Source organism: Mus pahari, chromosome 20 (genome assembly GCF_900095145.1).
Source record: "Mus pahari chromosome 20, PAHARI_EIJ_v1.1, whole genome shotgun sequence".
NCBI classification, from domain to species: Eukaryota; Metazoa; Chordata; class Mammalia; order Rodentia; family Muridae; genus Mus; species Mus pahari.
The window spans coordinates 43,193,374-43,217,889 of NC_034609.1; the positions used below are offsets into that span (position 1 = coordinate 43,193,374).

The 24,516-nt window shown below is 51.9% G+C and overlaps 1 protein-coding gene across 2 annotated transcripts in view; it reads left to right on the forward strand.

Annotated features, from left to right (window-relative positions):
- Crispld2 (cysteine rich secretory protein LCCL domain containing 2) overlaps window positions 1-24,516 on the forward strand; it is a 59,555-nt gene that overhangs the window by 11,965 nt on the left and 23,074 nt on the right. The window contains exons 2-10 of one of the 2 annotated variants that reach the window (XM_021220475.2): window positions 4,780-5,100; window positions 8,216-8,334; window positions 9,476-9,608; window positions 9,948-10,063; window positions 13,048-13,148; window positions 17,671-17,805; window positions 20,302-20,362; window positions 22,981-23,047; window positions 23,449-23,579. In XM_021220475.2, the coding sequence (XP_021076134.1) occupies window positions 4,861-5,100; window positions 8,216-8,334; window positions 9,476-9,608; window positions 9,948-10,063; window positions 13,048-13,148; window positions 17,671-17,805; window positions 20,302-20,362; window positions 22,981-23,047; window positions 23,449-23,579 (1,103 nt within the window). In that variant the 5' untranslated portion in view covers window positions 4,780-4,860. Of the gene's footprint in view, window positions 1-4,779; window positions 5,101-8,215; window positions 8,335-9,475; window positions 9,609-9,947; window positions 10,064-13,047; window positions 13,149-17,667; window positions 17,806-20,301; window positions 20,363-22,980; window positions 23,048-23,448; window positions 23,580-24,516 lie in introns of both variants that reach the window. The other variant, XM_021220474.2, reaches the window with a different exon arrangement.

Genomic DNA, 24,516 nt, shown 5'->3' on the forward strand with positions numbered 1-24,516 from the left:
ATTACAGAAGGATGTTGATATTAAATTCAAAGCAGTGTTTCATTCTATAAGCTCGTTATAAGTTCAAAGCAACAGTTTCTTATGGCCTTGTCTTAGTGCACACCTGTGGCTTCATCCTTGGACCAGAATGTTTCTCCTTGAACACAAATTTGTCCCAAGCCCATCTCTCTCTTTAGTGTGGTTATGAGAGCTCCCTGAGTTCCTTATTCTGCAGCCTTTACTTACTATTCCGAGGAGTGGGCACATTCTAGAATCAACTTTTTCGTTACATCTTTCTAGCAAAACAACTAAAACCATTTCTTAAAATTTTTCTTCCTAAGACAATTCGAATCAAATCAGCCATTCTATAAAATCATGAATTCATCCACACAGCATTCATTCACAAAAGTTCATCTTTATGTTGATCTGCAGGAGGTCTGCTCCACAGGGTGGGCTGATGTCCAGGAATCCTTAGCCTATGTAATAGCGACAGGAAAGACAGCAGCTGCAAGAGGCAATTCTGGGGTGAAGTCTCTTGGAACCTTGCCTCTCAGAGCTCACCCACCTTAGGCCATTGCAAAGAAGTGGGCCACCTCCAGGAAGGCCACCTGCTAGCCTTAGCCCTTGCTAGATGGCTCCTGACACTTGGATTCTCTTCTGTCACTGTAGCAGAGGAGAAGGAAACCTTACAGAGTCCCTCTTAGCTGTGTGGCTCTGCAGCCGCCATGGGGGATAGTCCAAGTTGGTGAGTGATGGAGTGTCAGAGGGTTGGTGGGAGGAGGCTCCTCTAGAAAGGATGTTGAGGGTCAGAGGGATGGCTCAGGGTGTAAACAGATTCCCGCACAAGTGTCAGGGCCAGGGTTCACATCGCCAGAACCCATGTAAAACCTTGGTGGGTGTGGTGGAGATGAGGCCGAATCTTTAGAGCAAGCTGGCTACCGGGGCTGGGTGAAATGGTGAGAGACTGTCCTTCAGGACATAATGTGCAGAGTGATTGAGGAAAACATGTGGCCTCCACATGCACGTGCACACCTGTGGGCATGCAGACAAACACGTGGCGACATGCATATTCACACATGCAGACCGTACACAGAAAGGAAAAAGGGTATGGAATTTGGCAGGGCCAAGGAGAATCTGGTGGGATAGAAGAGCCTAGGAGTGCAAGCGTTATTCCAGAGATTGGGGGAGCAGTGACCCAGGCCCCCACTGTGAGCAGCTGAAAGCCAGAGGAAAATGAAGCTGGGCTGCAGCTGGAGAGGGCAACCCACACAGAGTGTCAAAGACGTGCACAGAGGGTACTGTGCATGTGCTTGCTGAGGAGGGGACCTGTTTTAGCTAAGTACCTGAGAGAGGCTCCATTTGTCTTCCTGGAGTGACACATTAGGGGGTCCTTGTTAACCAACTTCCCAGCATCCTTCCCAAGAGGCAGGATAGGATGCCAGAACCTCAGAGCTAGACCTGGTTGCCTGGCTGTCCCTGAGTCCAATGCATTGGAAGGAGTCAAAAATGGAAGCCTTCTGGAGAGAGTCGTGAAAGAGGGCGAGCACCCCTCTACCCCAAAGAACAGCCCTCTAGCCCCAGCTTCTGTCTCTGGTTGCCCAACGTTGGGCAGCTACCTTAACTCTAGCTGTTCCGTATAAATGGAACATTATAGAATGGGAGCCGTAGGATCGTACTTCTAGGTAATGGAAAGCCATGGCAGCCAGGTGCTCACCTGGAGGCTAGAAGAGGGTAGGACTCCCTCTAAAAGCCGCCAAGACTGTCTGTCAGGGTCCACTCAGTCATCGCTAAAATCTAGGCAACCAGGACAGCATGTACTGCTCCTTCACAAAAGGTCTTTAGGCCAGTGAGATGACTTAGTATGTGGGTGAAGGGACTTGCCACCAAGCCAGATGACCTACATCGGATCCCTGGAACCCACACTGACTCTCCTCGCAAGTTGTCCTCTGACCTCTGTGTGCAGCTCCTGGCAAGATCACATGTCACACACCATTTAAAGAAAAGGCAGACACGCATACACAGTGCTGGGAGTGAGCATGGTCCCGAAATCCAGTGAGTTTATGTATGTGAGTGTTTTTGCCTTTGTGTCTGTGTACCATGTGCGTGCCTGTGCCCATGGAGGTCAGAAGAGGGCATCAGACCACCTGGAGCTGGAGTTGTAGATATAACTGTAAGTCACTATATAGATGCTGAAATCTAATGTGGGTCCTTTACAACAGCAGCAAGTGCTCTTAACTAATGAGTCATCTTTCTAGTCCCTTATTTTTTTCTTTTCTTTTGACACAAGATCTTGTCAAGTGGTGTTGGCTGGTCTCAAACTTACCATATATTCCAGGCTGGCTAGACCTTGTGATCTTTTGGCCTCAGCCTTGGAATACAGGGAAGGGTAGCACATCTGGCCCTGTTTTGATAACAGCTGTTTGGGTAGTAGGTGGTGAATGGTCCCCCACAAGCTGGGATTCTGGACATGTCCCTTTGAGCCATGCCCCAGCTTGTGGCTTACAGCAAGCACCGGGTCCCACGGACTCCAGTCTTGTCTTTCTCCCTCCTTCTTGTTCCTTAGCATGCTATAGCCCAGGAACACCCGAGACCCTCCACCCGCTTCTTGCTCCTGTATTGCCTGGTGTGGAGTTGCTCTGATGTGTTTTGGCCCCACAGTTCACATGGCTGCCACAGTGCCAGGGACCAGGAGCCAGAGACAGAGCTGTGGGTGGGACTGGCTCCTCCCGAGGTCTCCCCTGGCTTGCAGGTGGCATCATCTCTGTGTCCTCTCATACATGTCTCTCTGCTTGTGTTTGTGGCATGATACCTTAAAGTTTCTTTATTTATAGTAGGATGTGTCTATGTGTATGGATCTGTGCATAGGTGTGTTCAAGAGTGTAGGTGTTTACGTGTATGTGTTTGTGTGCTTATGTGTATATGTGTGCATGTATGTCTGAGTATGTATGTATATATGTATGTGTGTGTATATCTGTGTGTGTTGTATGTGTATATCTGTGTGTATGTGTACTTGTGTGTGTGCATAAATATATATGACTCTATATATATATATAAATTCTGTGTGTATATGTATATACATATATGATTCTCTCTGTGTGTGTATATATATATATGACTCTCTGTGTATGTGTACCTGTGTATGTGTGTGTGTGTAATATACATGTATGTATATATGTATATGTGTGTGTATACTTGGTTATGTGTACTTGTGTATATATATATATATATTTCTGTGTGTGTATATATATATATATATATGACTCTGTGTGTATACTGTGTATATATATGTATATATATATACATATATATATGACTGTGTGTGTATTGTGTGTATATATGTGTATATGTAGTACTCTGTGTGTGTGTTGTCTCTTTCTGTCTTTGCTTTTCCAGCTCTATGAATGGAAGGTGGCCAAGTGGCCCACTGCTGACCTGTAGTCCTTGCCCCATGTATCAAGCATACATGCAGTATCATCTTCTACCAGGGTTTTTTTTTTTTTTTTTGGTTTTTCGAGACAGGGTTTCTCTGTCCTGGAACTCACTCTGTAGAACAGGCTGGCCTCGAACTCAGAAATTCACCTGCCTTTGCCTCCTGAGTGCTGGGATTAAAGGCATGTGCCACAATGCCCGGCTTCTACCAGTTTTTAAACTTACCACCATACTGTATTTATTGGCTCCTTTTACCCCAGTATAGTTCTCTACCCCATTTCCTGCTGCCGGTCCATCCACTGTTCCTCCTACTGAGTGCACTCTGGTTCTATCTGTTCGTGGGTTTTCATCTGGTTGGCCATGGTAAGGTCACATGACAGTTAGTGCTTTGGGTCCTGCCCTGCCCTGCCCTTCGAGCTAGTCAAGAACGGAGAAACACAGGTGGGGCCTTGCCATGATCCCAGGGTGGAGAGGCAGTGACATGTTTTGGTGTGTCAATTTGACCTGGCTCTGCAGCTTGGGATGTGCGTTTATGGTGGTGTGACTGACCTAAGAGAGCTTGGGCACCCTGAATGTTCTGCATTCTTGGTGTGCTTCCTGGCTGGGGCCATTACACACAGTGGGCAACCCGTGGTCTCCTGGGCTCTGCCCCTGAGGAGCAGGGCAGGGTTTGATCCTGGCATAGGAGAGAGCAGCTGAGCCCCGCCTCTCTGTGTTGTGCCTTTGGTCTTACACAGGCTTGATTGGGACCCTGGAGGGTTTCCAGGGGCGTGCCCTGGCTGAGCATCCCAGAGGCTTAATTAGTGAGTCCTCATCTGCAGAGTCACCGCTTGACCTGCCTCCGAGCATCCTTCCCAGAAGGCAGGACAGTATGCAAGAACCTCCGAGCCAGACCTGATTGTCTGGCTTTGGGGTGTCCCTGTCCCCGAATTGGGCGTGTTGGTATTCTCAGGTCAAAATGGAAGCCCTTTCAGAGAGTGTCATGAAACAGTGAACACCCTGCTAGCCTTAAGAACACCGCTCTAGCCCCAGCTCCTGTGGGCAGCCACCTCAACCCACTCTGTCCCGTTTGTTAGATTGGGAGCTATAAGATCATACGTGAGGGTGATAGAGAGCATTCTGGTTCTGCCTGCCTCCTGGGACAGCAGGTAACTCTCTAGAACTCTGCCTCATCTTCAGTCCTCTCACTACCTCTGTCCACCTTGCCCCTGGAATTCCCAAGCCCACATGACAGTTACATCCCCGAGTTTCTGTGTGAGCAAAGACTAGGGGCAACGTTGACCAATAGGACAGAGCCTTCCCCGTTCTGATGAGGTGGCACGGCTGACCTGGTTCTAATTTGCTGTATCCCATTTCCTCTTTTCCTTCCAGAACCTTCCGGTACCCAGCCCTACTTCAGGAGCCCCAGGCTGCTGCCCTCGTCCTCTTAGTTGTGGCTGAAGGCGTGAAGCCATGAGCTGTCTTCTGAACCATATGGTCCTGATGGGGCTGGCTCTGCTGGTCTGCGGAGTGCAGGCCTTTCTCCTTCCCAACACCACGAGCCTGGAGAAGCTGCTGAGCAAGTACCAGCACGCAGAGCCGCACTCACGTGTGCGCAGGGCCATCCCCATGTCAGACCGCCAGGAGATCCTCATGCTACACAACAAGCTGCGAGGCCAGGTGTATCCCCCTGCCTCCAACATGGAACACATGGTGAGCGTCCCACTGGGGTGATGAGGGGCCCAGGGGAGGGACGGTGTCTTTTTTTTTCTTTTTTTTGAGTGGTCTCACAGAGTCCTGGCTATCCTTGAACTCTCTATGTAGCTGGGGTTGACTCAACTTCTGAGCCATCTGCATCCAACCTCCTAAGCGTTGGGGTTACCAATGTGCCTTCTGACAGCTTAGGCTGGCTTTAAATCCAATCTGTAGTCAAGGATGGCCTTGAACTTCAGATCTTCTGCTCTGTCTCCCAAGTGCTAGGACTATAGATGTTCACCACCAAGTGCTAGGACTATAGATGTCCACCGCCATGCCCAGTTTATGCAGCCCTGGAGATGGAGCCCAGGGCCGTGTGCGTGCGAGGCAAGCATTCTGCCAACTCAGCTGTACTCTCCAGGCTCAGCTCCAGGCTCTTCTAACTGATATGCACTCTGCCCACTGGCGTCCCACTTCACACCTTCTTTCTCTTCTAATCCCTTCTTTCTCTCATTCCCTCAGTGGACCCAAGGCCAGGCTTCTCTCCCTGTTCAGCCCTGTTTCTGTCTGTGTCCCCCATGTCACAGGCTACCTCCTCCCCGAAGCAGTCATTGACTTCTGTCTTAGTCAGGGTTTCTATTCCTGCACAAACATCATGATCAAGAAGCAAGTTGGGGAGGAAAGAGTTTATTCAGCTTACACTTCTGTACTGCTGTTCATCACCAATGGAAGTCAGGACTGGAACTCAAGCAGGTCAGGAAGCAGGAACTGATGTAGAGGCCATGGAGGGATGTTCTTTTCTGGCTTGCTTCCCCTGGCTTGCTCAGCCTGCTCTCTTATAGAACCCAAGACTACCAGCCCAGGGTTGGCACCACCCACAATGGGCCCTCCCACCCTTGATCACTAATTGAGAAAATGCCCCACAGCTGGATCTCATGGAGACATTTCCTTAAGGGAGGCTCTTTTCTCTGTGATAACTCCAGCTTGTGTCAAGTTGACACACAAAACCAGTCAGTACAACTTTCTTCCAGAGACCATCCTGAGCGAGTGGGTCCTTCATGGTCTCAAGGGTCTCTAGAGTAAGTGGCCAGCTATGTGGGCCCTGAGCAAGGCTGCTTTGGGGAAACATGGTATAAACCTGTATCTTTTCCCTCTGGAAATCTGCTCACCCTTTCAAGATGTCAGCCCATGGAGTGGGTGTGTGCTTCTTTCTGCAGGGGATGGTTAGGAACATAAAAACTAATGGCAGAGTTCTTGGGTAACTCCTGAGGTACCTTGGCAGTCTCCTCTTTCAGCTGTTCTGTCTCATGCTTGGCCTTTGCCAAAGATGACAGAAGCCAGAGAGGCCAGCTCTCCTGAGCTCTTGCTACAAGCTGGGGTAGCCAAGTGAAGTGGCCATTTGTCACTGAGTTCCAGGGTGGAAAGATCCCCCTTGGCTGGCTTTCCAGAACTGAGGTGAGGATCGGGGTGAGGTTGAAGCTGACCACACACCACAGGGTCACTCCTTGCCCCTGGCAGGTGGGCAGTGTGGTGCATCTTCCCACCAGAGACACCATGGAGAACTCGGTTGGGGGTGGGATTGTGAGGACCCGAGGGGCCCGGCTGGGACCCTGGGGAACAGAAAGTATTGATTCTGGTCTGCTGATGGGAAACTAGACTGAGGCTAATCTGGAAGGGACGTGGCCCTGACATACAGAGAGAAGGGACCTGTGCGGGATAAAGATGAGAATATGGGGGGACCACAGGTTCCTTCCTGTTTCGGGAAATATCTAGAGCTAGCCTCTGCACCAGGTCTCTTGTCCCTCCAAATCGCTCAGCTCGCCAACGCGCCAGCCCTGCTAGGTCACATGGCTCCCTCCAGGCCATCTCTCAGACGGGGGCTCCCGAGTTCCTCTCGCTTTCACGAAACACCCCACGCACCCCTGGTTAGCCATCTCAACACCTAATTACCCGGTAGAATCAAGACTCTTACTGCTTAATTAGCCAATCAGATTTATGAATCAATAATAACACAATTTACAAGATGCCAATACAATAATTTCAGAGCCAAAATGATCATGATAAAGCTTTAACACAATTATTCTAACCTTTTGATAACACCACGTCAGCCTCCATTCTGGTTCTCCCTCTCCCCCTCAGCCCTCTCTCTGTCTCCCCAACTTCTCGCTCCGCCTCCCTTCTCCTGTCCAATCACAAGCCTCCCACTGCCCTAATGTGATTGGACAGGGAAAAATCCCACCTTTCAGCTGTTGGCCTGTGGGAAGTTTAGCTAATTGGAGAGTTCTGTGGAGCAGTTGAGCATGCGGTGTAGTCATGCACATGGGGGTGGGGGTGGGGAGGAGAATTGTCGCATAAAGAGAAGGATGCACCAGGATGAAACCTTGTGGGGCTGCTGACCAGAGGAGCCTCCCCCCTCCCCCCCCCCCGCTGCCGCACCCTCTGACAGCAGGCTTCGAGCAGCTGAGGAGACCTAAAAAGCCCATGAGGGACTCAAGGTGGCTGCAGAAGCTAGAGGCTGAGGTGGTCCGGAGCGGGAGTAGGAAGATTGGGCCCGTGCGCAGGGAAGGGCGCGAGGGCACGGAATGGGGAAAACTCACTACTTTCCACATCTCCTTCCCTAAAAAGGCAACAAGTTGCGGGGTCCCCAGGGGTCTGCTGGTGCCTAGATTTCTGATTTTTTTTTCCTGGCAACATATCATGGTGGTCCTGGAGAGACGAGTGTCCCCAGACGGTCCTACAGGTCTAGAGCCAGAGTCTGGTTCTAGACTATTTGGGTATAAGATTGTGGGCCTCTGCCCTCTGTTCTGTAAGATGAAATAAGACAGAAGGGCACCCTCCAGGACTGTGGCAGGAAGGCAGGGAGAGACATGGGTGCATCCGGGGCTGGCACTGGGGCTGTGGGTGGGTGGGCTCTTGTCCCCTAAGAATGACCCGTGAGTGACCAGGATCTCACCTGGCCTCTTTGGTGTCTGACTGCTGTCATTTGGCACACCCTACCCGATCCCTGAGTTGTGCGCTCGCCGGGGCTTCTCACGGGTTAGAGGCACAGCCTGTGCTCTGACAGTCCCCGGGGCCGAGGTTTCTGCTTCACCCTCCTGACGACAGTCTGCTGCCATCTCTCTCTGCCCTACAGACTTGGGATGAGGAGCTGGAGAGATCCGCAGCAGCGTGGGCACATAGGTGCCTGTGGGAGCACGGGCCCGCCGGCCTCCTGAGGTCCATCGGGCAGAACCTGGCAGTGCACTGGGGCAGGTAAGAGCAGCCAGCAACCCGAGCTGCAGTGTTCCCTGCCGGAGTGTGAGTTGGCCACAGAGGGCTTGGCATTCCCGCGGGTCATCAAGGTATCAGGCGGTATAGGTGCGAGGCTCTGGGTTCTATTCCCAGCACAACAAACAAACAAACAAACAAACCACCTAATGGGACAACCTGCAGCTCTGACAGGCTCAGCTCTTCATTTATAGCCTACTGCTTGGCCAGGCACCAATGCATTTTTACAAAATTCCAACTGCAGCCCAGACTGCCCCTCCCCCCCCAGCTGGTTTCCCCTTTCCTTCTATGGGCCCCCTTCCTTCTAGCATAGTGGTGTGTAGCGAGCATAGAATTCCTTGGGTGAAGATGGTCTTTCTTAGTAGACCCGCATGCAGCCTTTCTGTCCCCATGGCTTTGGCTTGGTGCTTGGTTCTATTCTGAGGCCCTCCGGTCATCCTCCAGGGATGCTGGGACAGGGATGGGGGTCAGAGGCTCAGACTGTCCCCGCCTTGACAGGTAGGATCCTCCCCTAAGGCATGCTGGTGTGGGTTCAGTATCCCTAGGCGTGACAGGCAGGCCCCCTTCTGCCCCAGCTCCTCGTGGCACGCGCCTCTGAGGGGCTGACCAGGGTGGGAGGCTGTCTCCCGGGACTTGCTGACCACAGCTGCTGGTGCTGGTCCCGGCTGGTAATTGTTACAAGACCTCAAACTGCCCGGCTGACCGCAGTGCTGTCACGAAGGGTCACTTTGCCTGAGACCTCATTCTCATCGAGCCACTCTGTTTACACTTGCTCTGGGTTCACAGACAAGTTCTTATGTTTGCTTCCTGACTGCAACAAAACCGAATAGGGAGTGCAGAGCGGCTCACACCTGGAACCCCAGCCCTCAGGACGGGGAGGCAGGGGAGTTGTGAGTTCAAGGCCATCCTGGGGCAATGGCTGTAGGTCTATGGTCCTGCCACAGTATCAGAGCTTGTGTATCACTCCTCAGCCACTCAATGTCTGTAAGATATGTCTACTTTTCATCCCTCTGTCTCCTTGCAAAGTACTTTTGCTTGGCCCTGACTGATTGATATTCTGTCTCTCTCTCTCTCTCTCTCTCTCTCTCTCTCTCTCTCTCTCTCTCTCCCACTTCTGCCCCCATAGGTACCGCTCTCCTGGGTTCCACGTGCAGTCATGGTATGACGAGGTGAAGGATTACACCTACCCGTACCCCCACGAGTGCACTCCACGGTGCCGGGAGCGGTGCTCAGGACCCATGTGCACCCACTACACACAGGTAACGTGGGCACCGAACTCCACTCAGCCTGGGCCCCAGACCTGGGGGTTGTGTTTGGAAATGGGAGTGCATGAGGCCTTTGCTTTAATTTGGTTTGTCTCGGAGCATACTGGTTGGGTTCCACTGTTTGCTATCAATGGGCTCACGGAGGAGACACTTAGCGTAGGCTCTGGAAACTTCTCTGACAGTTCTTTGTTGCTGCGGCTTTTCACAGTTGTGTGCATGTAGCTCATTTTTTTTTAAAAAGACATGCACACTCCCCGGTGGGTTGCCCTTCTCCGGCGCCCTATAGAGTTGCCCTGGGGCACCCTGAGCTTCAACACAGTGCTGTCATTTCAGATGGTCTGGGCCACCACCAACAAGATCGGCTGTGCCGTGCACACCTGTCGGAACATGAACGTCTGGGGAGACACTTGGGAGAACGCTGTGTATCTCGTCTGCAATTATTCTCCCAAGTAAGGCTACGTTGTCTCGGTCACACAAGCCAAGCTGGGGTATGCTTGTTAGCCATGGTGGGGCACGAGCTAAAACTGGCCTCAAGAGTGAAGTCTTAGTTACCTCACTAACGAAGAGTCTAGAAATGGCTGCTTCTAGGTGAGCAAATGCACTGGAGTGTCAGTCAGCAAGGGCTTGGGCCTTCTTAAGGCCCTCATGGCCCCAACGTGGCTGCTGAGTTCCAGCGCTCTGTCTTCACATACAATTCCACTTAATGTAGTAGAATTATAGGAATGAGTTGTCTCCTCTGGAATTGCCCCCACAAAATGCTTTTGGCCAGAACCTAGATCAATCATAGATGAGGGGGAACCACAATTGCTCCAACTGGTTTTCTGAGTCATCTCCTAAAACCACTTGTACAAGCAAGGGTAGCAGTTGTCTGGCAGGAGGGAGGAGAGAGTGGAAAGGGAGGAGAGGGGCAGGAGACAGAGACAGAGACAGACAGACAGACAGACTTGGTTATCAGTGCCATTTTCTCTGAAGTGGATCCACAGATTGAGTCCTCTCTTCAGAAACCTAACTCCTGGGGCCAGTGAGATGGCTCAGCAGGTAAAAGGGGCTTGCCTCCAAGTCTGATGATCTGAGTTCGATTCCCAGGACCCACATGACCTCCCACCAGACAGGGTCTCTCAGGTTCTCCTTCCCCTCCTAAACAGACCACACCAGGTCTGCCCGGTGTAGCTTCCCTCTTCACAGAGCAACCCCAGTCACAGGGCGTCATTCACCCAATGGCTCACTGCACAGATATGCACAGAGCGCAGAGCTACTTCCCCGTTTGCAGTCTGTGGTTTGAACAACCATGCTGGCCGCCATCCCGGCACGGGCACAGGCGCTGTGCTGTGCTGTCTGACACGCTGACTTATAAGAGGAATAAAGTAATCCAGGTCAGAGGAGGGGGAGTAGAGTGGAGGAGGGGAGCGTGGCTTTGGGGTGGCGGCTGAGCAGCCACCTTTGTGCAGGCTCTGCTTCCAAGGCGAAGCGATTCCTAGCTCAGCTGAAGGTGCAGAGTGAGAGACAAGTTGGACTAAATCTTTATGCTAAAAAAAAATAAAAAAATGCTGGCAGTTCTAATCAGAAACCTAAACTCTCGGGGCCAGTGAGATGGCTTGGCAGGTAAAGAGGCTTGCCTCCAAATCTGATGACCTTAGTTCGATTCCCGGGACCCACATAGCAGGAAGTAAAAACCAACTCCCACGTGGGTACACACCTACACACCAAATAAATGCAAAAAGATTTTTTTTTTGGTTTTTTTCAAGACAGGGTTTCTCTGTGTAGCCCTGGCTGTCCTGGAACTCACTTTGTAGACCAGGCTGGCCTCGAACTCAGAAATCCNCCTGCCTCTGCCTCCNAAGTGCTGGGATTAAAGGCGTGTGCCACCACTGCCCAGCCAAAAGATTTTTTAAAAACAGAAATAAAACCTTTCCCTTCCCTGCTGCTATTCTCTTCCCTTTCTTGGTAAAGGCACCACAGGGTCAGGGTCTTCTGTTGAACTAGCCTAGGACCTAGAGACACTTCAGGCCACATCCTGTGTGGGAGGACAAAATGAAGGCCCGGGAGGCACTGAGTCCAGGGAAATGTCCCCTGGCTTGCAGTTACCCATCCCCCTTCTGCACGCCCACTCGGCAGTGGGAGAACAGAGAGTGAGCATGCGCGGTGGTAGGAGAGTGCAGAGAGTGAGCATGCACTTTGGAACTCCCCTCATGATGCTTCTGATCCTCCGGGAGTAGGGCCCCACTCCCCGGATTGCATTAACATTCCTTTCCTAAAGGCTCATACTGACTTGTGGCCACAGGGGAGGCTGCCTCCATTGTGAATAGGGGTGGGACACTGCCTGTGAGACCCAGCCACGATCAGTTTGTTTGCTAGTTACTTTTGACTGCTGTATAATATTCCACACTTCCCGTGACCTTTCCCTTTAAGAGGCATTCCCAGGCTCTTAGCCACTCGGGACACCGTCATGGAACCAGGGAGGGGATGATGCACATGAGGCTGGGAATGGAGTAAGATGTGCCTGGCTCTTGTCCCTATGACCTCATGTGTGCAGACAGTGCCATCCGTGGGCTAGTCCAAGGCTTGGGAGCCTAGCCGTCTACTGTCTAGTCAGAAAGTCCAGCCAGCTCAGTGAACACTGGTCTCTGCCCTTATGGGCCTGGAAGCCTGGAGGTGTGGCCTATCTTTGAAGAAACAGTATCCAGTGTGCTGAGGAGAGCTGGGCGGGCGGGAACAAAACCAAACCCCTGCGGGCAAGGGGCCCACCACGCTCTCCCATGAACAGCTATGCCCAATGTCCCACTGAAGTTCAGCTCAGTACCCCCCACTGTGTGTCCCCAGCCCAAATACTTGAGGGCTTAGAACTGTGGAGCCCACAGCCACATCCAGAGATTGTTGCAACTGCCCAGGTGGGCCTAAAGAGAGACAGTGCAGAGGAGGGAGCGAGACCCCCTCCTCCAATGAGGGCCACCTCCCTCCCTGGCTCAGGGTTGTCGCCACCCTTTGGCCATTGGAGTGGACCACGGGGTACACAGAGGTGTCTGTGCAGTATCTCAATGTCTCTAGCGGGAGTTCCTGCCTCTCTAGAAGGCCGCCACAGGCCACCCTGCCGAGCCTCTTAGCTTTATACATACTATCAAGAATGTTGACCGAGGGTTGTCCTGGTGACTACCCGTTAAATGAATAATGAGCCAAAGCTACGGGTTGGGGACTCTGCCTGAGGCCGCTTAGCTGGATCTGAGGCCACATATGTCACCCAGGGAGCCATTTGTTACACAGTGCTCATTCAGGCTCCCATCACAGTGCCCAGAGACCCCTGGCTGACTGGTACTAGAGGAGGTCAACAGCTGCTTTTCCCTGACCCAGACCTATCAGGGACTCTGTTTGGGGTCCTCTGGTGGACTCATGGACCTAAAGGATGACCTCCTTCATGGCATTTCTGTTCTGTCTCCAGGGGAAACTGGATTGGCGAGGCCCCCTACAAGCATGGCCGTCCCTGCTCTGAGTGTCCGTCCAGCTACGGAGGAGGCTGCCTGAACAACCTGTGCCACCGAGGTAGGTGGCACAAGGGCCACAGCCCTGGTCAGATCCAGACTCACCCCTGCAGCCACCCCTGGTCCCCTCAACCCTCTGTACTCAGCCCCTGCCCCCCTGCAGACAACACTGTCCTGAAATGCCCCTCACCAGCAGCTCCTTGGCCCGGTCCCAGTGGATAGCGGACATGGCCTTGACCTAAACCCCTCCCTCCACCTTCCTTAGCACGTGCAGTCTGCAGTCTGCTTTAGACAGATGGCTGTAAGTCAGAAGTGGTAGTTCACACCTGTCATCCCAGCACTCGGGTGGTTGAGGCAGGGAGGATTGCCATGAATTTGAGATCAGCGTAGACTATTTAGTCTGTTTAACTTCCCCAACAAAACCTACACACACACACACACACACACACACACACACACACACACACACACATCGAGGTGATTAAACGTGAGACTCAAAGCAGACGGTTCCCAGTCAGCCCCCGGCCCTGGCATCTTGTCCTCACCACAGCTCTCTTTTCCTCTTGAGAGTGGCTGCTCTCAAGGTTGCCTGGGGCTGGGGCAGCTGGGGGGGACAGTCAGACTGCTTTCTGTTTCCAGGGCAACCTACAAGCATGGCTCTGTTGGCTCACACTGGGCTGCTTAGAAAGCATCCATTTTTTTTTTTCTTCTCACCGTCAACACCACACGTTCTCAAGCCCAACACCCTCTTTATATTCTGGAATAGTTCTGGCTCTCAGAAGTCATGTCTCAGAAGAGGGGTTGAGATGGCTGGCTGGGCAGATGGCTGTGGCTGAGAGTTCTATTCTGTGGAGCTCTAATAGCTGGCCCGGGCCGACGGGGTAGGGAGTGGGCTCCGCCACAGGGGAGTGGGTTCACACAGTAGTGACCCTCTTGCCTGAGATGGACATAGGGTCAGTTTATTGGACCCTGGGGTGAGGAACAGCAGAGGTCATAGTTCACAGTAGGCCCTCTGCTACACCAGCTAGCTGATGTGAAGGGCACCACCAGAGGTCTGGGATGGACACAGGAACAATTTAGACTCTGTTCGCAGTCTGTCCCACGAACGGCTTTGTGCCAAATCCCTGTGACAGCTCTTCCCAGGAGACGAGTCTTATCTCCATCTTCAGGGAGTCTCTGAATGTCAGACAGACATGCACCTGCTACTGTGCCCCCAGGAGCCCCAGACTCCTTAAGTACCTGGTTGTCCTGTTATTACAGCTGCTGGTGTGCCCCAGGGCACGAGGGGTGGTGGTGGTGGTGGTGTGTTCTGCATGCCAGTGAATAGAGACCCTCACTTTCACAGAGGGCTCTTTCAAGCAGCCAGAGCACACGGAGGTCCCAGACACTGGCTTACCCATCCCACGGTGCCCGTGGGCTTATTCCTCTATTTGTGGTGGAAAACACCCAACTCTTGTTTGGCAGGCCCTGTGGTTTTCTCAGCTAGCCATGCAGAAAACCTCCCCTAACCCGGCTTATCTACATAAGCCACTAAATAAGGGTGTGCCGTGGCACCCTTAAGGCCATGACCTATAATGGGGACACGGGATTTAAGGATAAGGATAGAAATTTCCTTCTATCCGGCACCTCCCTGTGGAGGATAACAGGCTGGGGAGGAACCCAGCTCCCTGGCCAGCTACATCACAGCTCTGGGAGCTTAGATGGGTTCTTTATATCCCTTTACCTCTCTGAGCTTCAGCGTCTTCATGCGCGGAGTGGTTGCCACGTCTCTTCTAGCAGAAAGATGAGGAGCTGTGAGAGTGCCTGAAGGCTCAGTTGTCACCAGACTCAGAGCTAGGGGGACTGGGAGCATGCTGTGTGTTGAATATCTTGGGAGTAAGCAGAGCTTGGTCTAGGCAGGGATGGTCACCAGGGAGTGCCCAAGTCCCCATGGGTCACACATCCCTATGGCATCCCACGAAAGGTATATGATTTTCAGCTTTCTACTTTTATATGTGGGGCTAGGGACCAGGATTTTTATTCGCCCTTGCTCTGAAAGAGCGAGCCCCCTCAGACCCTTCCAAACTAGATTTGGCTCAGGGAAGCTGGGCTTTTAAGTCACCAGTTTTTAAAGCCAGTGGAAGAAACCCAGCCCATGCCCAGACAGCCCCACCATCAGTGAAGGGCCCTGTGAATGCCTGCATTGATCGGACGGGGCCTTGAGGCTGCCTGTGCAGCCCTGGGGCTCTGTGGAGGTTCAGCCCAGAGCTGGTGCCACTGTGTTTTGGGAATTCCAGCCTTGGGAGCCGCAGACCTTGCTGCTGGCATCCCTTTTTCCCCTTGGCTCTCAGGGGGTGGGGTTTGAATCGCTTACTCACTTTGGATTTTGGTAAGCTTCTCCCATGTATGGAGAAAGGGGTATGGTGGGCCATGAAGCTGAGGCTCCTGGTAGCAAAGACGAAGTTATAGCCAGCCATATGAATGTTCTTTTATCGTTGCCTTCTGTGTCCTTTGTCCTCTCTGGCCAGGGCTAGCCTGGGATAAGTCAGTCCCTACTCACTGCCCAGTGCTCGCCTAGAAAGACAGGGCGCCTCACCTCTCTCAATGGCCTTTCATTTGGATACCTGTCCTGCTGGTGGGGGACATCAAAACCCAGGCTGCTGCTCTATGAAGACAGCCCTCGGGGATGACGGGCCTCTGTGGAATCAGACAGGCTTGTGGGTGCTACATTTTTCCTTCTTGAAATAGTCTTGGCCCAAACTCATCCACTGACGACAGTCTGACTCTCGCACCGGAGACAGCATTTTCCTATGAAGCAGACTGCCAGCCTGGGGGGAGGGGGCACTCACCCCCATTCATTGGCCTGTGGGAGTGTTAATAAGCAAGGTCAAGGTGGGTGGGCTGAGCATCAAAGGGTCAGTGAGGGAGGCGTGTCCAGGTTTACTGGACATTGGGGAGTCTCTGGGCGTTCCCCTCTGAGGTATGTGGAAGGGCACTTCCTGGCTGTGCCATACAGACTCTTGTGGAGAGCTGTGGTCCTCAGTGGGGCTGTTTGGGGGCTCACCATGGGTAAGGTGGCTTGGGGCGGCCAGCCCTTTCTCTGACTCTGCTTTGCTGGGGGTTGGTGTGGTGTCCTGGCAGTTCACTTATGGAGGGAGCCACTTCTGTTGTCCTGAACAGGAATGGAGATCAGTGGGCTTTAAAACGGGTCTGGGGGTGGCTCATGGTAACAGAGAAGAGAGAGTACAGGATGCCCTTAGGAGGGAAGGGATTGAGGGATTTGGGCCAACTAAGCTGCAATCTTTGAAACCACAGAGCTGGGGTTTCGGATAGTTCAATGTACCAGGTCTAATATGTTTTGAAACTGAATCTCAGTATATGGTCCAGGCTGTCCTTGAACTCACAATTCTCCTGCCTCAGCTTCTGGAGTGTGAAAATGACAGGTCTGTGTGACATGGACTGATTTTTAAATTGAGAGAGAGCGAGTAATGGTTAGGGTTTTTGTTTGTTTGTTTGTTTTGTTTTGTTTTGTTTTGTATCTTGACATAATCTAGTGTCATCTGGGAAGAGGGAACCTCCATAGGCCTGGCCAGGAAGTGTGTCTGGGGGGCGGGGCGTTTTTTTGACTGATGATTGATATGGGAGGGCCCAGCCCACTGTGGGTAGTACCACCCCTATAAGAAAGCAAACCGAGCGAGCACGCAGAGCATGGCAGACAGCAGTGGTCCTCCATGGCCTTGGCTCCAGTTCCTGCCTCTAGGTTCCTGCTTTGGCTTCCTAGCTGAAATGTCACCCTGTAAGCTGAGTAAACCCTTCCCTTCCACTCTTGGTCCTGGTGGTGATCGCATCAATAGACAGCCAATGAGGGCATAGGGTCTCCTTATGAAGCCTAGATAGTCATGTTACTCACAATTTAGCCAGGCTGGCCTTGAACATGAAGCAATTCTCCTGCTTCAGCCTCCCTGCACACTGAGTCACTGTGCCCAGCCTGGTCCAGGGTTAAGACCGCAAATCTCCAGGACTGAGCCAGGCTTGAGCCAGGCAAGGGGTCCCTGTCACTAGGGGTAGAAATAAGGCATGAGTCTTTGTGACTTTGCTCCAGCAAATCTAGGAAGCAGAGGACCCTCTGAGATGGCTCCAATTCTGGGGCTAAAGTGGGGACGGGGACAGATGGTTGTGTGGAAGAGGAAGTGGGACACTGGCTGCTGCACCCCACCCCCACACAGGGCTGCTCCTCTGAGGTCCAGAGTCAACATGGACACGAGCTGACCATCCTCAGGGCTGGTAGAATTCCACCTGGGTAGGCCTGTCCTCACCGTAACCTCTTCTCTAGGGATGAAATGACTCTTTGTGAGGCCAAATCGCAAAGGAGTTCAGTCTGGAAGGTGCTTTTTTTTTTTTTTTTTTTTTTTCCAAAGAGGATTTTTAGGGATGGAGCTAGTGGCTAAGAATCTCCCTGGAATGTGGGAGGCAGAGGCGAGTGGATCTCTGAGTTTGAGGCTAGCCTGGACTAGACAGTAAGATCCCGCCTTAAGAACAAGCACAAAACCAGAGGGAATTTTGGTCAAATCTAGAATGTTCTCTTTCTCCCTTATCACCAGCAGAAAAGCCTCACAGGCACAAGCCAGAGGTGGATATGATGAACGAGGTGGAATCGCCCCCTGCTCCCGAGGAAACCCACGTCTGGGTTCAGCCCAGAGTGGTCAAGACCAAGAAGACCCCAGTCGTCAACTTTATGAGTGAGTTGCTGTCTCCAGTCTCTGGGGTGCCTGCCCCCAAGCCATCTTTGATAGGGGCTGGTGCAGAATCAGAGCTGGGTATCCCCGCAACACGGACAGGGTGGGGTGGAACTGGCTGGCTGCAACCCCAAGACTTATTTGAGAAAGATGCTTTTAAGTCACAGAAATAAGCCTTCCGGGAGGATGCTGGCTGGCTCTTTTCTCCAAGCTGGGTGTTTATTTGATTGTTTGTTTGTCTGTTTAAATGTAGAGTCTCAGGGTACCCAGTCTGCTCTTGAACTTGCTATGTAGCCAAGGATGACCTTGAACTCTTCATCCTTGTTCTTCCACATCCAGCGAACCTAGCCTAATGTGGTGCTTATGACAGAACCCAGGGCTTCCTGCATGCTAGCCAGGCAAACTCTGTACCCACTGAGCTACACTTCCCCGCCCCCAAGGCAGCTGTGTTGTTTGTTTGTTTGTTTGGTTGGTTGGTTGGTTGGTTTTTTCGAGACAGGTTTTCTCTGTATAGCCCTGGCTGTCCTGGAACTCACTTTGTAGACCAGGCTGGCCTTGAACTCAGAAATCCGCCAAGGCAGCTGTTTTAATGTTAGATTTCCCTGAGGCTTTCAAAGGGACTCGGGGAGGAAGCTGGGTTTCTCTGGGATATACTAGCCACTCTGAAATCAGAGCACAGCTCATCCAGGCTGGTTCTGGGATGGTGCATGCATCCTTTCCCAGGTTCTGTCTCTCTCAGATCAGCTCCTTGCTCTGCTCTGTAAGGCTTCATTTGCTCATTCATACAAGAAGGGTGATGACACCCACAGGCTACAACAGGCTGACAGCAAAGATGGTTCATAGCACTGTGAGTGCAGCACCCAGAGTCAGCCGATGGCTTCCTGCACGTTGAGACCAGTGCGAACTGCTTCCAGTCCCTACCCTTTGGGTAGACATTTGGGATTTCCATAGACTTCTGAAAATCCTGAAAAGTGAGTGGTTCCAAACTTAACTCTCTGCCCCTGGACATCTCACTTCCCAGTGTTTACTGCGTCCCTGCCCAGCTAGCCTTCAGCTGCTGTCTGGTTGGTATGTAGGCACTGGGTGAATAGCCACCTTGGCAGAGAGATAGGCTGATGGGGTGCTTTTTACAGCAAGGCCTGGGCATGCTGAATGTCTGGGGTTCCCTGTCTCTAAACATTAGAAGGTACAACAGTGGTCCTGCCAGAGAGAGGTGTGTTGACTCTTCTAAGACATCCCATGTTTCTTTCCCTGCATGAGGCTCTTTTGTCGAACTACAGTGACTGAGTAGCTGGCTTAGCCAGGAAGTATGCCAGTGCCCTGATTGTCCCGACAGGGCCAGTTTTAATACTGTACAATGACAATCTTGTTCATTTCTCTCTCTTTTAGATTTGTTTTGATTATTTTCAATTCTGTGTATGCCTGCCTGTGGATGGGGCGCATCAGTGTAGTGGCCCACAGAGGAAGTCAGAGCCTGTGGCACTGGGATTACAGACTGTCTGACCACGGGCACTGGGAGCTGAGCTCCGGTCCTCTGCAAGAGCATTGTATGTGCTCGTAACTGCTGGGTCATCTGTATGGCCCCTTGGTAGTTTTTCCTTAAGCCACACTGCTCCCAAGTTCCCGAGAAGTCCTTATAAAACAGCTGTGGAAATGGTTGGCAAAACTCATGTTGCTTGTAAGAGTCACAGTGTGGGTCAGAATAGCCAGGACCCTGTGTCTAGGCTGGAATGAGGGCTCTTGCAAACCCTGTTGCCTTTAAATGTACCCTCTCACATCTAGCCTTTATAGACATCCCAACCCTGTGTATAGTTAGCCTACCACAAGCCACGCCCACCCCTTGGTAAGCTTTACCTTCCCAGACCCAAGTGGAGCTGTGAGTACTGCCTGTGTGTCAGCTAACATTCATGGTCATATGGGGTTTTTAAATTTTTAATGCCCACAAGAACCTTTGAGGTGGGCACTGCCCCCATCTGCCTTGTTTGAGGGTGGTGGTTGGATACCAGCAGGAAATAACTTGTGCAATGCCACAGCCGCCTCTGGTAAGTGGTAAGTCCTGGAGCTAGGCGTAGTAATGGAGATCTGTCATCCCAGCGTTCTGGAGGCAGAGGCAGGAGGATCCCAAGTGAACCCAGCCTGGGCTAAGAGTGAAAACATGTCTTAAAAATGACCAGATGCCGGGCGGTGGTGGCGCACACCTTTAATCCCAGCACTTGGGAGGCGGGTGGATGGATCTCTGAGTTCCAGGCCAGCCTGGTCTACAGAGTGAGTTCCAGGACAGCCAGGGCTACACAGAGAAACCCTGTATCAACAAACAAACAGACAAACAAAAGGAAAAAGAAAATAAATCTGGGGTCTGTTGTTCCAGCCATAGCCAGGAGTTGCTGCACTTGCTCTTGTGGCCTGGATTCCAGAACGTTCGGGAATGTCCCCTGGGAATGGGGGAGGGGTCTTCTAACCCTCTTGGCATCATGGTCCCATTTCCCATGTCTCTCCTAGCCCAAGTGGTCCACTGTGACACCAAGATGAAGGACTCTTGCAAAGGATCCACGTGTAACAGGTGAGGACCCAGCTGGGCTGGGCTAGCTGTCCTTGGGACGTCCCCTCAGGTACATGTCAGTCACATGATCTGCTAAAGCTCTGCTTCCCAATCTACTCTGAGCCTCCCGAAAACATGGGGGTGGGGTGGGGGTAATGGCGCTCATACAGTTAGCACAATGTACACCAGATTGAGCTAGAAGCTTCCATGTCTGACGCGTGCTGATTAGATTAACCACGACACTCGTCTGTCCCCCGGAACTGTTACATCCTGCTATCTCCCAACCATGACCTCCTCTGTCACCCCTGACCACTGCCTCTCATTGAGAACTCAACTGATCCACCTCTGTCACGTGTCGCCTCTCACTCCTGGGGTGCATGAGACATTGAGATAGGACACCCTCTATATTACAGGATATTGAGAATGTCCCAGACCTTGATCTCTACCAAATGCCAGTGGAGACAACCAAAATTGTCCCCAGGCTGTGGTCAGTGTATTCTGCCGGGCACATGTCACCGCCAAGTGCTTTGTCTCTGGTCCAGAGATTGCTACAGCCTGGAAGGCCCCCATGGATTATACCTCGGGAGTGACACCTGAATGCTCTTATTGTAACCAGTGTATCTCAGCTCTGATGGATGCTGGCAAACCAGTCCTCACTCCAGTCTGTGGCCCACCCATGAGTGTGGGTCCAGCTCTCGGGGCTGGCTTCAGGCTGCCTGAGGTTTAGCCCACAGCCTGAGGTCTCTGAGGATTTCATGGGATTCCCTCTCTAAGCAGAACATGAGTCCTACTCCCTGAGGTAGGGTATGCACATCTGGAGGAGTGTTTAGAAGGTATCACTCAAGGTCTCGGCCAAGGGACACTGGCACCATCTGAGCCTGTCATGAACTGAGTGAGTTATTTGAAGCATCCTTTAGAAGGAGAAGGTGGCGGCTATCCGTATTACCCAACCAACCTGGATCCCAGTGTGTGGGAGAGCCCTTCACTCACACAGGAGTGACAGGAAACAGAGTAACCAGGATGTGACTGTCCCAAGAGCACACCCTCCAGGCGCCCTGCACAGCAATGGGAGACCTTTGCAGAACTGTCTTGTGAGAGGAAACCACTGAGCGATGGTGACACAAGCCAGATGTGGCGGGATGACCACACCTAAACCCAGGGCGACATTCGCTGTCTGTATTGCTTGAACTGGGTGTCAAGCAGGTACTCCTGGACCACATCTTTTGAGAGCTCTGGGGCCGTCTAGGCTCTCAGAAGATGTCACACATTGTCAGGTGGCTCTCCCTGAGCAGCCAGAGGCCCAGGGTCTGTTTATAGAGGCTTCACAGTCGTCCAGCCAGTCAGGGCAACACAACACAACACAACACACAACCTCCGGCAGCGCAGCCTCACTTATCGAAGTGACAGCCACTGGGCTTCCTTACAGCCCTCGACACTGAAAGGTATTTTCTTCATTATCTCATCCAGAAAATAACAATCAGTAAAGGAAAAACCAAACGCCCAGCAAGCCAGACAGAGCCTCCTCCGCGTGACGTGTGTCCCCCCTCTTCTTCATCCGTGTGTCTAAGGCTGGTCCTGCTCGTGGGCTCACCGGTCCTTCTCCACACCCCACCAGCGCTCCTCAGGCTCTTTGTTTATAGTAGCCACATAACAAGCTGACATACGGTGACGCAAAGCTACATTTGGCCATGCCTCTTGTCACCTGCTGCCAGCTGCCTAGTCCTTACAAGCCCCAGTACACTTGTGCAGTTGGGGAGTTGTTGTTGCCGTTGTTGTTGTTGTTTAGTGAGGTTAACATGGAATGATGATCCTCCTGTTCACCACAGACGAAACACTAACCTATAGGAAAGTCTTCAAGTCCATGTCACAGACTCCCCTGCCCCCAACCTCCCCTCCAAATATGTCCCTGCCCAGGAAAAGGGTGGTGTAGGTGAAGGCTTGTTGTGCAAGTAGGTGAAACAAAGTTTAGGTCCCTAGCATCTTCGTAAAAGTTGAGTGAGGGTCTACACCCCAGCACTGTAGAGAGGAAGCAGAAAAAGGTGGGTCCCGAGGATTTGCTGGCCAGTTTGACTCCCTAACCAGTGAGCCCTAGGTTCAAAGAGAGACTTGTCTCAAAAAAAATAGGGTTTAGAGTAATCAAGGAAGATCTAACACTACACACACACACACACACACAAACACACACACACACACACACACACACACGGTAGTGTATGCCTGCCGTCCTAACACCGAGGAGTCAGAAGCGGGAGGATTGTCACAAATTCGAGGCTAGTCCCAACTACATAATTAGTTCCAGGTCTTACTGGGCCACAAAATAAGACTCAGTCTCTAAACAAACAAATGGGCTAGAGAGATGGCTCAGCAGCTAAGGACGGTTGCTGCTCTGTGTGAAGACCAGGGCTTGCATCCCAGCACTCACAGGGTGGTTCACAAATGCCCGTCTCTGCCTCTCCAAGGGATCTGACTTCTGGTGTCTGCAGGCACCTACACCTCTGAGTGCACACAGAAACACACATCGTGGTTCACAGCAGAGAGACCCATCAGCGACATGTTTCTTGTCACTAGTGAGGAAGCGTGAAGCGTGGCGATGTCACTGGGTGACCTCACCAGCGAGCTTTTCTTTATTTGCCCCTCAGGTACCAGTGCCCAGCAGGCTGTCTGAGCAACAAGGCGAAGGTCTTTGGCTCTCTGTTTTATGAAAGTGTAAGTATGGCCAGTGATTCTTTACATCACAGACAGGAAACCCCACCAGGTGGCCTAAAGCCAGTGGGACGCTTAGAGACAGGACTTCTCTCCTGGCTCAATCTGGAATGCCCGAACGGACCTATCTCAATGGACTCAGGGCGCCGAAGACCCTGAAACCACTTCTGGGAACTGGGACCGAAGATCTCTGCCGTTCAGGGGTCAGCATGCTCAGCTGGAAGGGCTTAAGCAGCCAGGATGAGCTCTTAAGCCATCCTGGAAAAGGATGTAAAGGACAGTGGGGAATGGTCGGTGGGCCGTGTTTCGGTCCAAGTGTTTGGGTTTTGGTTGGCCGGGGACAAGTGCTTCAGATGGCTCTGGAAGAGGAACTCTACACTTGTGCTCTTTCTTCCGTGCTGTAGTCTTCCAGCATATGCCGAGCCGCTCTCCACTACGGTGTCATCGATGATCGAGGTGGCCTGGTGGATGTCACCAGGAATGGGATGGTACCCTTCTTTGTCAAATCTCAGAAAAATGGCATGGAGTCCCTGAGGTACCTGCTCTGTGTGTGTGTGTGTGTGTGTGTGTGTGTTTTGGGAGAGTTATCCTCAATGTTTTATTTATTATTATATGTAAGTACACTGTAGCTGTCTTCAGACACACCAGAAGAGGGCATCAGATCTCATTACAGATGGTTGTGAGCCACCCATGTGGTTGCTGGGATTTGAACTCAGGACCTTTGGAAGAGCCGTCAATGCTCTTAACCGCTGAGCCATCTCTCCAGTCCCATCACTGTTTTCTTATTATAGAGTGGTTTTTGGAGGGCTGGGAGTGGCTCAGCGGGCAGAGTGCTTACCATGCAAATACAGGGACCCATGTAAAAAGCCATGTGGGGGCGTGTATTTGTAAGCCTGGCACTGGGGAGGCAGAGACAGGAGGATGCCCAGAACTCTGTGGCAACCTAGCCTAAACTTGCTGAGTGCCTGGCGAATGAGAGACCCTGTTCCCAACATCCTCCCCACGAAAATGTGGACAGTCCCTGAGGCCCATCTCTGGCCTTCACACATATACGCACATGCTTGCACGTGCTTACCCTCCCCCACCCCACGTGTTATTGAGACTTTGGGAAGCATCTAAGAAGACAGGAAAACAAAAGACAGCCAGTGTCCCTTAGTTGATGTTCACCTATGAGCCACACAGCTGATTCAGTCCAGGGTAGCCTAGGGTTGGGCCAGCCACTGGCCCTACTGCATCTTAGGCATTTAAGAATCTTTATTCTGGCTGAAGCAGGATCGCCACGAGTTTGAGGCTAGCCTGTGCTACGGTGCATTCTAGCCCTGCTGGAACATATATCAAGAAACCAAAATAATAATAATAATAATAATAATAAAGTATTATTCTAAGAAAGGGTCTGAGGGCTTCCCTAGGCTGCAGCTGATGAAAGGCCACACAGTCCCATTCTAGAACACTCTAAACAATTTGGGTTCCCG